At 37.2% G+C, this 13,254-nt stretch overlaps 1 protein-coding gene across 13 annotated transcripts in view; it reads left to right on the top strand.

Moving 5' to 3' along the window:
• Positions 1 to 385: 385 nt before the first annotated feature.
• LOC18434147 (diaminopimelate epimerase family protein) overlaps positions 386 to 13,254 on the top strand; it is a 31,853-nt gene continuing 18,984 nt past the window's right edge. For all 13 annotated transcript variants that reach the window (XR_016061292.1, XR_016061291.1, XR_016061298.1 and 10 more), the window contains exons 1-3: positions 386 to 691; positions 890 to 1,057; positions 2,211 to 2,281. Coding sequence is in view for 4 of the 13 variants with exons in the window: in XM_088874535.1 (XP_088730661.1) it covers positions 431 to 691; positions 890 to 1,057; positions 2,211 to 2,281 (500 nt within the window). In the remaining 9 variants the exon portion in view is untranslated. The remainder of the gene's footprint in view (positions 692 to 889; positions 1,058 to 2,210; positions 2,282 to 13,254) is intronic.

Genomic DNA, 13,254 nt, shown 5'->3' with positions numbered 1-13,254 from the left:
TCGGCTGACTCACCAAAACCGAGTCCAAACTAAAATGGGACTGAATATAATGAGACGATTTACTTTTATAGAAGGAGATCACAATTATTTATAATATGAAATTTGACTGCTTTTATAAAGTTCAAGAAAATTTATTTTGAAATTTGTGGTTGGTCAATGAAGTAAATTCCACCTTCTAATTTCACATCGAATGATTAAGTTTAATTGTGAGCATTTGAACGAAAGGCCTACTAAATTTCAGCCGAATCAAAATCGGTGTAGGCCGGGGCAACCTTACAAAGCAGCCCAACCCGGCCCAGCACTAGGATGGTCCCGGATTGGACCTTTGCTGGGGCCATTCCCAATGACAACGCGCTTAAAAACTTGGGTCTTCTCTCAAACATGTGAAATTGGAAGTCGCAGTAGAGCAAGCCTTGCACTCAGAGCCGCCATGGCCATGTCTGCATCCTCCTCTTCCACTTCCTCTAACCTCTTCTGCACAAAACCCACTCCAAAATCACTTTTTCTACTACCCCGAAACCCTAACCTTCGTTTCAGAGCCGCGCCATTTCTACCTTGCATCAGAGCCCTCATTACCCCATCAGCTCCTTCGATACTTGGTGTTGAAACCACTGAGGAAAAATCCAAAAATGAAGACTGTGGGTTCCTGCATTTTGCAAAGTATCATGGCCTGGGCAACGATTTCATCATGGTGAGTTTTCTGACAAAAGAGTAAAAGAAAAAGAATAAAGAATGAACCTTGTCTTTTGGGTTTTTCTTTGATTTTCTTGAATTGAAGTTTAACAATGGTAATTTCCTGCGAAATATTTTTTCTTTTTGGGGTTTTTACTTTGCTTTGTTCTTATTTGTAGAGAAATGAAGTTTTTGTTGTCCATGCTTTCGTGATCAGGTTGATAATAGAGATTCTATGGAGCCCATGGTGACCCCAGAGCAGGCGGTGAAGCTCTGTGATAGAAACTTTGGAGTTGGGGCTGATGGTGTGATATTTGTGATGCCCGGCGTTGACGGAACGGATTACTCCATGCGTATATTCAATTCCGATGGCAGTGAGCCAGAGGTTCAGTCCAAAGCGCACACACGCACACACACACTCTCTCTCTCCTGTTATTACTTATGTTGTATTTATATTATCCTAGGCAAGAATCCAGTAAGATATTGTGATTTACATAGTTTTATGTATTATGGCAATCTAGAGTTTTATGTATTATGGCAATCTAGACCTTTTTGTGAATTGTGTATGTGCTCATTGGCATGTGTCTATCTGTTAACTATCTACTGTAATTTGACATGTGCATTTTTGCTTAACTTTCTTTTTCTCTTTTAAGATCAATAGGTCGTCTTCTCTCTCTTTTGCATCGATTAACTCGGTTCCATTTAAGAACTCACTAGGAAACAACTAACATTTCAAGTTTGTTTAGTATCAACATGTCTTGTTTTGAGAGGTCTCCTAATGCTTATAATTGGTAATGGTGAAGTTTGATAGTCTGCAACCTAAATTTCAAGTATGCCAAGTATCGACCTGTAATTGCAGTCTATTGCAGGTATTGGGAAAAGGTTGTGCCTGCAATATATATGCTTTTTCTTAAGCGAAGAGATTTGGTTAGCCCATGAGCTGAAAGTGTCAAGTTGGCCTGAGGGCTGAGCACCTAGCTAGTTGAGTTAGTTTTTCCCCAAAAATCTCAAATCATCCTTATCCATCTCTATGATCAATCCAAAAAAGGACAAAAATATTGGAGCTTAGGAAACGCTCCAAATAAATTCCTGCTCCAAGAATGGTGCTAGACCATAAGTTGCTTGGATGATTAGATCTAGGGTTTTTAGTGCTTATAATATTTTTCTTCTTCTTCTTTTTTTTTTTTCATCCACAATGCAAGGGATTACTAACTTAAAAAAATTTCAAAGTCTAACGAATCCCCTCGCTAGGTGTTCGAACCTTGAGCAAACTTGTATATGCTGAGCTCACAAGCTTACCATATTTTTTCCCTTGTCTTAAACCATGGCATGATCTGAAAGGGTCTATAATAGGCTGCTTGCCTTGACATATTGTGTGGTGTTAGTGGTAATTCTTATGAGGTTGGGGGCGTCATATGCTTATACATTATATTCCTTTCCCTTTCAAGCGATTATACTGATTTTATTTCTTTAATGATGTTAGTCCATGCTATCTCTTTATGACCACTTTCTTTTCTCTCATTTTCTTATGCTTTTAGATGTGTGGGAATGGGATCCGGTGCTTTGCTCGATTTATTGCTGAACTTAAGAATCTACAGGGATCTCAAAGGTAATGTTTTGGTGCATGAAGTTTGAGCTTATGTAGTGATCACTACATTTAGACATGCTGTTTTTGGCTTTATTATTTTTTTTTTTATTGAAAAAAAGCTACTTCTTGAGTGGAAGTTATAACCCATGATTGAAAAATATGAAAGTTGATCTCAATAAATCACAAGAAAATGTCTCAGGGGGACATTCCATCATTTCCCATGCAGTTTCCCTAAAAAACTGGGAGCCTTGGAACATAGGAGATCTGAAATTTAGAGCCTAGAAGATACAAACCGTTGTTTGCTCGCCTGTTTGGATTAGTGGTTCATTTCAGTTTCCTTTGTCTGCTAAAATTAGCAGCTTTAGATTTTGGGAATCATTCATTACAAATTTCATATATTAGGTGTTAAAATTTGTCAATTGAATGAGGCTTTTTGGGCATACCACCCATAGCAGTAGATACAAGTAGACAGTTCAGATAATTCTCCATTCAGTTAGTGGATAACTTAGACTCTCTCTCTCTCTCTCTATATATATATATATATATTGTTGATGATTTACTTTAGTTGGGTCTTCTATTCTAGCATTCAGTTGTTCTTTTATAGATATGGTTATTCTAAAAAATATTTTCTATTGATCATTGCAATTGTCGATTGGTGTGAAATAAGGGACATGTACAATATGCACAATATGCTTACAAGCTATATTTTACTACGTAAAACTGATGAGAAAATGCTCACAGGCTATATTTTGCTACATAAAATGCTGTGAAAATTTCAAAGCTTTGTCATCTATCATTTCATCCTAGATAAGTGTATGAATTAGTTTCATCTCCACCAGTTCATTAGATCTCCAATATTCTTGAATGGTCTGTCAAATACATCTTAAACAATTTAGCACATAAATTGTTGCCTATGTTCAAAGCCTTGTAACCTCATTGTTGTGTGCGAAGAGCTTATTAGATTAAAATGCAAACAATATTAACAAATTCAAAACACTATCTGTGAAATCCAAATATTGTAAGTACAAACCCATTCATCATCAATTATGGCATCTTTAAGGACTATTGCATCAATAGGAAAGGCCTTCTAGAGCAATATATGTGATATCTTGGTTTCAAGGTCTTCTGATTCGCCTGTTATAGTATAGGTGTCCAAGAAATGTTATTAAGCAAAGGAATTCCCAGGAGGGATGCCCTTTTAAGTACAAATCCGAGAAATGCTCTGGCCCAATACAACGGATCTTTTGGTTTTTAAAAAGGAAATAGAGCTATATTAGCATGTAAACTGATAGTCCAGCTAAACTAGGAAAATCATCAAATAGTTGACATGCAACCTTCATTTAATATCAAAATCAATCACTATAGCTTGCTGCAAATTTCATTAACCATTTAAAAACATCATGCATTAGGATCACAGTCATGTGATACGTAAAAAAAAATCAAAACTCAAAATCAATTATGATTGTTGTGAACATCATCCAACTATCCAAGAGTTCTCATCAACCTAAAGCAAATTTCAAGCAAGAGTGTTTAAATCAGAACTCCATGTAAACCATTTCAAATAACTAAGAATGCTACCCGATGAGTTTCTCCTTGCTCATGCAACTTTTACACAACTTTAAGTAATATTTTAAATGCAAAAGATGAGCAAAACTCACCAAATTTGTGGAGACTTTCATGCCCTGTTTTGTTGCTTTCCTAGCGAGAGAAACTTGTTGAGAAAGAGCTTGCCATGGGTAGAGCTCATGAGAGAGAAGAGAAGCTTGCTGGAGAACAAATGTTAGGAAGTAATCTAGGGAGAGAAAGAGGTGAATCGGGGAATATGGTGCTATAATTCATCCTGTGATACTAAAGAGCTCTCACAGAGATGAGAGGCACGTCCCTATACCCAGCTCACCAGGACATAAGAGAGAGAAAGAGGTTTTAGAGAGAGAAAGGAACTCATGCAAGGTGCCTTGACCCTTCCAATATTTGGCCACTTTAAACGAGAAGATAAAGGAGACACTTTCAGAAAGAGAATGGCCAAGTGGTACCTTTCAATAGCTATTTGTCCCTCATCTCATGTGGCTGCCTTCTTATTTTATTTGTTTCACTTTTTGAAACACTTTCAAGTGGGGTAGAAAAGAAAAGGAAAAAACAAATAAAAATGGGCTCTTTTGTTTTTCCAATATTTTATAAACAATTCATTTTCTTTAACTTTCCCCCACTCGTTTTAAAATATTTGTAAAACCTTTAAACAAAACTTTAGTAGCTATGTATAAGTTGTTTGAGCTGTACATTCTCAAACAACAATTCTATCAACACAACAACAACTCTATGCACACATATGATTCATCCATTCAATGGGATCAAACCATAGTTACTAGGAACGGGAACGTGGGGAGTTTCGGGAACGGGAATGGGAGCACAGAGCAAGTCTATCTTAAAGTTTCCTAGACGGCAGAGTGAGCTCCGTACATGGTCTAGGGAAGGGAATGAGTTCCATGACTTCTGGGGAGCGCATTTCTATATGGACAGGAGCGGGTTCCCTACCATAAGGGATCACGTTGTGCCATTCTTAGGTTCAAGGTTTCCAGAGTTTACTATTTCAATTATATTGTAAATTGGGAGTGAGTTCCATTTTTTGGTATGTTAATAATGGGCTCTTGGGTGGATAGTGCAAGTGGGCGAGAGAGTGGGGGGAGTGAAATGCTATGGGTTATACATATTTTCTACCAAGACTGTGCTCTAATCAACCCTAATGCCCAAGAATGTGATCCCAAACATGAATATGAAGATATGGTTGCATTTTTTGTTCTTTTTCCCTTCCTTTTCCTATAGGATTAAGTGATAACTTTAGATTGGCAAGAAAAGTCATTGAGTATTTAAGATGGTGTGAGTTCTTAGTGTTGGGGGTTACAGGTCCTTTAACACTATTTGGTTTCATTTTCTTTACACATGAACAATAAACATGCCACAACCAATGGCCATCCACCCACTGTTACCCTTTCATATCTCACCCGAGATGAGAAGCGTCTACATAACGATGGTACATTGACACAACATGATCAGTTCAATATTACAATACAATTATAGTTTACAATGTGCAACCCATTCCAATTGTACTCGGAGACTTGTACATAATATTATCTTATTTCGTTGGAAACGCACCATTAACCGATTGTGCAACACATCAACAGATTGTGTAACACATCCTTTTTACTGTAATGAAGTGTATCGATCGTGACCTCACTTCACAATAAAATTGCAACACAGCTAACTTTTGAACCTCCTTCCAATCCTGTCCTTACCTTAGTTCCTGTCTTTAAAATTGGACACAAGTGTCATTACAAAATGCGTGTGTTGTAGAAAATTTGAGGAAAACTGAATACTATACATGGATAAAATAAACTTTATAGGTGCATCTCACTCCCATGGTATAGGATACTCGGTTCTTGGTATGTTGGAATCATCATTCCGAATGATATTGGGGCCATGATCTTGGGCATGGGGATCTGGATCCCGCTTGGTAGGGACCTTGTTCCCAAATAATAGGAAAACCGAATACTATACATGGATAAAATAAACTTTATAGGTGCATCTCACTCCCATGGTATAGGATTCTCGGTTCTTGGTATGATGGAATCATGGTTCCGAATGATATTGGGGCCATGATCTTGGTCATGGGGATTTGGATCCCGCTTGGTAGGGACCTTGTTCCCAAATAATAGGAATCGAGTTCCCATAACTCCGAATACGAGATTCGAATAAGCAGGGAAGCGCTTGGAATCAAGATCCGGCCACTTGAAGCGTGGGATCGAGATTTCGGGGCAAAAGTAGACCCCCTACATAGGTGCTACCGGTAACTATGGATCAAACACACACTTTCCACACTCAATGGTCTTGATGTATTGCATTTTTCTTCAACCATATCATGAACTTCACCTATATGCTTCTAGATTAGTGCTCTCTCTTTCTCTCTCTCTCGCTATTGTCCTCCAAAATGCATCGGATTATGGGACACTCATACCGTGAAATGTATACCACTTTAAGAAATGGGTCTCTGCCACCTGAAAAGGTGAGTAACCATCGTAACAATGAATATTTTTTTTCTTTGAAATTGAAGTATCGGAATAGTGAATCATGCCATGATTCCAGAGGATCCTTAAATTATCCAAACTAGCCATCATAGAGTGGAAAGCAATGTCAACAAGACACACCAGCTGGAGGTCATGCTCAATAACCCATGCCACATATAGTTGTCCATTCTGGCCATCACAGTGAGCATCACAGAGTCAAAAGATTTCTAGGCAGAGGTCATGCTTAACTGTACGGAGAGCTGAGCTAGCCATCACAATTTGGAACGCAATAAAAAAACTGCTAGCTGGTGGTTATGCTCAATGAGCCATGCCAACTATAACTATCCAGTCTAGCCTCGTTCGCAATGTGGATAATTGGAGTTGAAAGACTGCTAGTTGGTGGTGTTTTGTGACATTTTGCCTTTGGAGGGATTTTGCCACTTAAATGAACTAATAAATATCCAAAGATATTCTCTACTACCCTTGGAGGGCGCTTATACATGCCACATAGGCTTCATTGCCTCAAAGGTGGCTATGCCACACAGGCAACGAGGTAATCACATAGCATGGCACATAATCAATAGCAACGCCACTAAGGCTCATCACAGGTTCATCACAAGAAGCCTATATATCTCAATCCCATACCCCTTACACACTTTTCATGTGTGTTTATGTTTACTCCCTTAGTCAAGGGGCAGCTATTATAAAATGTATATGGAGATATGTTACCTCTCTATGACCATATCTTTTCATTCCACATACTCTCACACAGAATGATACATTCTATCAACATATTTTGTTATATTGTGGTGTGTAGGTATTTGGAAATAGCTATTGGAACTTGGTTACAATTGTTGGACTGTTCTCAAATTTAGCCAACAGTATCTCACTATGCAATTTTCTCAAATAAATTGTTTCATTGGCCTCATCATATAGTACTTTGCCTCCATACTTGAATGTGATATATTTTTTTGTATACAATTGCCCCAAGATATACATGCTCCTCCATAAGTGAAAAGCCATCCAGATGTGGATTTGAATGTATCCTCTCTACCACCATATTAGCATCACTATAATCTTGCAATTCTATCTTACTCTCTCCACTGCTTAGGCTATGTCTGGTTGTCCTTTTAAGGTATCGAAAGACTTTCTTTACAAGCGTCCAATGTCCCATGCCTAGGCTAATCGTGTAACGACTAGCAACCCCCACTGCATATGCTCGTCACAGAGTTACAGTTCATCAAATAGTTTAAATAACCTACTACTTGTGCATAAGGGATCTTTTCCATAAGCTCCTCCGTTTTATTAGGCTTAGGATACATTTACTTAAACACTATGTGCCTTTTCTCCTATGGGCTTCCAATTGGTTTAGATTCATCCATTCAGAACTTCATTAATATCTTTCTACCATACAATTCTTGACTTAGGCATAGTAGTCCTCTCTTCCTATCTCCTGTAATTTTCATACCAAGAATGTGTTCTAATTCTCGTATTCTCGTAAGTCTTTCATCTCAGATTGTGAAAATAATCGTTCTTTGGTATCTTTAATAGCTTTAGGATCACTATCTATAATAATAATGCCATCTACATATAATACCAAATGAGATAATTACTCCCCTACTTTGGATGTATACATAATGGTCTGCACTTGTATTAACAAAGCCGTAGGTCTTTTGTGCCTCATTGAAGTTCAATTATGTTGTCTTGAGGAATGTTTGAGTTTATAAAGGGATTTTTTTAATTTGCACACTTTGTATTCTTTTCCTGTGGACTCAAGTTCCTCCGGTTGTCTCATAAAACCTCTTCTTCTAAGTCACTATTGAGGAATGCAATGTTTATGTCCATTTGATGTATATTAAAGTTATAATCCTTAGCTATAGTACAATTCTAATAGATGATTGTCTAGCAACAAGGGAGCAAGTTTCTTTGTAATCTATCCCTTCTATGTGGGTAGAACCCCTAGCAACTAGTCTAGTTTTACACCTATCGATTGTTCCATCTGGGTTCAATTGCATAGTGTAGACCCATTTACAACTAATGGCTTTTTGGCCTTCTGGTAGGTCTTTAATATCTGTGTCTTATTTTTCATTAATGAGTGATATTTATCCATGAATGGGCTCAAGGCTAGGTCGTCAAGGTGGTAGGGCACCAAAACATGGTGTCTTGGGTTCCATTCCTACCATGGACAGGCGATCCAACCCCTACTAAACTACCTAAAAATCAAGTTCTATTCATCTTTCAGTGCCTCCATCTAATTGGATGTCTCACTTGAACTCATAGCCTCTTTAAGGCTTACGACTCACCATCAAGTTCTACATTATACCATAGTAGTCTTCCAAGTAATGTGATCACTTTGTTTCCCCATTACTTGTCCTAAGCTTTAGCATAGGAGCAATGATCAATACCTCTAAGGTTCTCGCTAGAGTTACTATATTGTCCCATTTCTTATTCTCGTATTTTATAATTTTTGGTTTTTACCTTTAGTCATTGAATCTATAGTCTTTTGAGTGACTATAGTATCCAATAAAAGTGCATTTGATTGTTTTGGATCCAAGCTTTTCTCTATTTGGGTTGAGTACATGCGCTGGACAACCCCACAATCTTATGTAATCTGAGTTAGGTTTTCTGTTAAACCATACTTTAGAAAGGGTTATATTGGTAGATTTACTTGGTTCTCTATTTAATATATAAGTTGAGGCTAATAATACTTTGGTGAGATACATTTGCTTCTTGTGTCGTACAATCCTTGGCGGCTAAATTGGGCGGCAGTCCCTGGGTGGTCGCCTAAGTGGTACGGAACCCGGCTAGGCAGGCGCCCATGGCCGACGCCCCGCTTAGGGGCATAAGTTTTTTTTTTTTTTTTTGTTGTATTGATTTTTTTTTGAAATATAAAGGATGGGTTTAAAGTTCTTTTCAAACCTAAACCCACAAGAACCCATTTTAGAGGGAGAAACCTCAGGAAAACTAAATTTTGTGACTTTCATTGGATCGAAGTATTTCTCAAAGTTACGGAAAACGGATCCAACATCACCCAGGTAGATTTAATTTAGTTTTGGAGTTTTATAATCCTATTAAAGGGTGTTTCTTATTATTTTAGCACCAAAAAGCATCTCAGAGGTGGGAGTTTGGAGTTGGAGCAATCAAAGTAAGTGCAAAAATTTATTTTTTAAATTACTTGTATTTTGAGATGCCTTCTTCATGATCTAGTTGAAGTGGAGATCCGGCCTGGAAATATGGATATAACCCGAATCCAAATGACAAAAATTGCATTAGATGCAATTTTGTGAAAAAGATACGAAAGGAGGCATAAACCGGTTTAAAAAATATCTTGCCGGTATTCAGGGGGATGTTGCCCTTTGTAAAATGTTCCTGAAGCTATCAGAGAGGAGATTAAGCAATATATGAGTTTCGTAAAAAAAAAACAGGAACAAAATCCTTGTCATTTGAATAGATCTATTTTTGCTACTTTTAGAAGAAGTGATCCGGGTTGGAAGTATGTTTATAACCCAAAACCAAATGATAAACATCGTATAAGGTGTAATTTTTGTGAAAAAGATGCTAATAGGGGTATTAACCGATTCAAGAAACACCTTGCTAGTATTAAAGGGAATATTGCTTCTAGTAAAAAGGTTCTTGAATCTATTCGGGATGAGATTAGACAACTTTTGAATTTAAAAGAATCAGAAAATGATGAAAATGAGCCTTGTTCTATGGAAATATCTTCTTCAGGTTCTTCTAGAAGTGGTGATCCGGGTTGGAAGTATGGTTATAATACGAATCCGAATGACAAAAATCATATTAAATGTAATTATTGTGGAAAGGATACTAATGGAGGCATTTATCGATTTAAAAAACACCTTGCCGGTATTAAGGGAGATGTTGCCCAGTGTAAAAATGTTCTTGAGGCTACCAGAGAGGAAATTATACAATATTTGAGTTCAGGGAAGCACAAAAAGATAGAAAAGGTAGAGCAGTCAAGACTCCTAGGGCCTCATCTGTACATATTGGTATGAGGGAGGTAGAAGAAGTGGAGGAAGAGGCAGATTCAAAAGAAAGAGGAGGACGAGCGTTATATTGAAGAGGGAGATGACTCTGATGATGATGGCCTCGATTCTGATGCATATGATGAAGTTTACCCTATTCCTTCTGATGATGATGACTGAAGACTCTTGGTGTTGAGTGATGATTGATGACTGTTGTGTTGAGTCTTGAGTATTGACTATTGTGTCCTAGACTGTATATTTTCTAAATTTTTGTATATTTTCTTTTTCTTATTTTTAGTTTCTACTTCTACTGTCTAATTTTTGTGTGCACAGTCTACAGTGTATCAGATTATCAGTGTATGCTTGTATGTTTTTACTGTTTTAGCATTGTATGAAAATGTGGATTATGGTCTTATGGATTATCAAAATTCTTACGGATTAATCATTATCAGTCATCACTCATCATTTTTTGTTTTTTTTTTCAAGTAGGCTGCTTAGGTTTTGGGCTCACACTTAGGCGTTGGGCAGCCCGGACCCCCATGGCCGCCTGGGTGTCGCCTAGCGCTTTTTGAAACTATGATTCGTTCTTTCAGCCATACCATTTAGGTGGGGTGCGTAAAGGAGTTTTTATTGCCTAAGATCCCATGATCCTTACAAAAGTTTTTAAGTTTAAGCAAATTATATTCTCCACCCACTTCTCAAAATTTACCTCCATCTTATATTCCCTAAATTTCTGGAGTGTCACTTCAATTGGAAATCATTTATTTATATGTATATTATGAGTAATCATCAATGAAGGTGATGAAATATTCATGTCCTTTAAAAGTTTTTGCATTTAATTTTCCCACAAATATCAATATGGACCATGTTTATATCATTTTCTGCCCTTATTCCCTTTGGTTTTCTAGGCGTATTTCCTTTAATAATTTTCACATTCTTTTCTTTTTATAAGGAATTAATTTTTCTTTATTATCATTCTAAACAACTTCTCATAACCAATGTATCTTAATCTTCTATGCCATACATTAAAACTTTCTTGGAAAGAACAAACAATATAAGAGGAAGATAATGTTTTCATTTCACAATGTGACCAAGTTTTTACAATTAAAATATCAGTTCAAAATTGGAAAGGGGGATTTGGCGTTAGGAAACAATCTTGTTCGCATTCCAGTGGACAACTATGGACATCTTTGTGGAGATCCTGCTATTTAACATGCCATGGGAGAATGTTTATTGTTGCTTCTTATAGAATAACTTGTAACTTTTTTATTTTTTGAAGTTATGTATTGGTTTTAAAAAGATAGGCATTTAAACTTCTTGGGAACAAGAAATGGTGAAAAATCTGCTTCAAATTAGCAAAAATGAGAGAGAAAAAGTATATGGATTTAGACCATATTAAATACATTAAAAGTGAGGATCAAAGGGTCTTGGTGAAGGATGAAGAGGGCAATGAAAGGGGGGGAGTTTATTTTAAAAAATTATCAAATAACGAATACAATGGGAACATAGTGGTACAAGGAACCGTTGGCATAAATTAGGGTGAAGGTCATAGATCCATTCGTAAGATTAGGATATCGAAAGTGAAAGAAGCTTTGACGAGGATGAAGATAGGAAAAGCTTTAGGACCAGATGGTATTTTGATAGAGGTTTGGAAGTGCTTGGGGGAGATTGGTATTGACTGGCTGACCAAGCTGTTCAACAAGGTGTTGAGAACAGAGAAAATGCTAGACGAATGGAGGAAAAATACTGTGGTACTTATTTACAAGAACAAAGGAGACATACAAAATTGTGCGAACTATCGAGGTCAAACTTATGAGCTCCGCTATGAAGCTGTGAGAGAGTGATTGAGCAATGACTAAGGCATAAAACGAGTGTATCAAAAAATCAATTTATTTTTATGCCAGGGAGATCAACAACTAAAGCTATTTTCCTACTTAGGCAATTGATTGAGAACTTTAGTATGAAGAGAAAAGACCTCCACATGGTCTTTATTGATCTAGAGAAAGCATATGATAGAGTACCTAGAGATTTGATTTGGTGGGTATTGGAAAAGAAAAGAGTCTCAAGACACTACTCGACTTAGTGAGAGATATGTACAAGGGAGCACTAACTAGTGTACAAACACCTAGTGGAGAGACAAGTGAGTTTTGGGTGACAATGGGTCTATATCAAGGGTCAGCGTTGAGCTCAGACCTCATTGTCTTAGTTATGGACGACTTAATTAGCACTTACAAGATGAGGTACTATGGTGAATGTTTTTCGCGAATCGCGTAGTTTTGATCAATGAGACCCAAAACGACGTCAACATAAAGTTAGAACTTTGGAGGGATGCTCTAGAATCTAAAGGTTTTAAAATTAGCCGGACTAAGACAAAATATATGGAATATGAGTTTAGTAATAATAGCAGTAGAGATGATGAAGTAGTTAAGATTGATGACCAAGAAATATAAAAAAGAGCTGACTTTCAATATCTTGGGTCGATAATTCAGAAAAATGAAGAGATTGAGGAGGATGTCGTACATAGAATTAGAGCTGGGTGGGTGAAGTGGAGATGTGCAACCGGACTTTTATATGATCGCCGCATACCAATGAAGATGAAGGGCAAGTTCTATAGAACAGCTGTGAGACCAACTTTACTTTATGGGGGGGAATGTTGGGCGGTCAAAAAACAATATGCCCGTAGAATAAGTGTAACTGAGATGAGGATGTTGAGATGGATGAGTGTCAAGAAAAGAAGTGATAGTATTCAAAATGAATACTTTTGGGATAATTTAGGTGTGGCATTAATAGCTGATAAGATGAGAGAAAGTAGACTTACAACACCTATTAGGAGGTGTAAGTTAGTTCAAGTAGAAGGATAAAAAAGGGCAAGGGGTAAGCCCAAAAGAACATGGTTGGAAGTATTGAGAAAAGATGAGGGGACTTCTTAGCATTTGAGGTCTGTTGTATTGTA

The sequence above is a fragment of the Amborella trichopoda genome, chromosome 8 (assembly GCF_054954075.1).
Source record: "Amborella trichopoda isolate Santa Cruz 75 chromosome 8, AtrichopodaSantaCruz75HAP2 v2.0, whole genome shotgun sequence".
In the NCBI taxonomy this organism is placed as follows: domain Eukaryota; kingdom Viridiplantae; phylum Streptophyta; class Magnoliopsida; order Amborellales; family Amborellaceae; genus Amborella; species Amborella trichopoda.
This window is presented reverse-complemented; position numbering and strand designations above follow the sequence as displayed.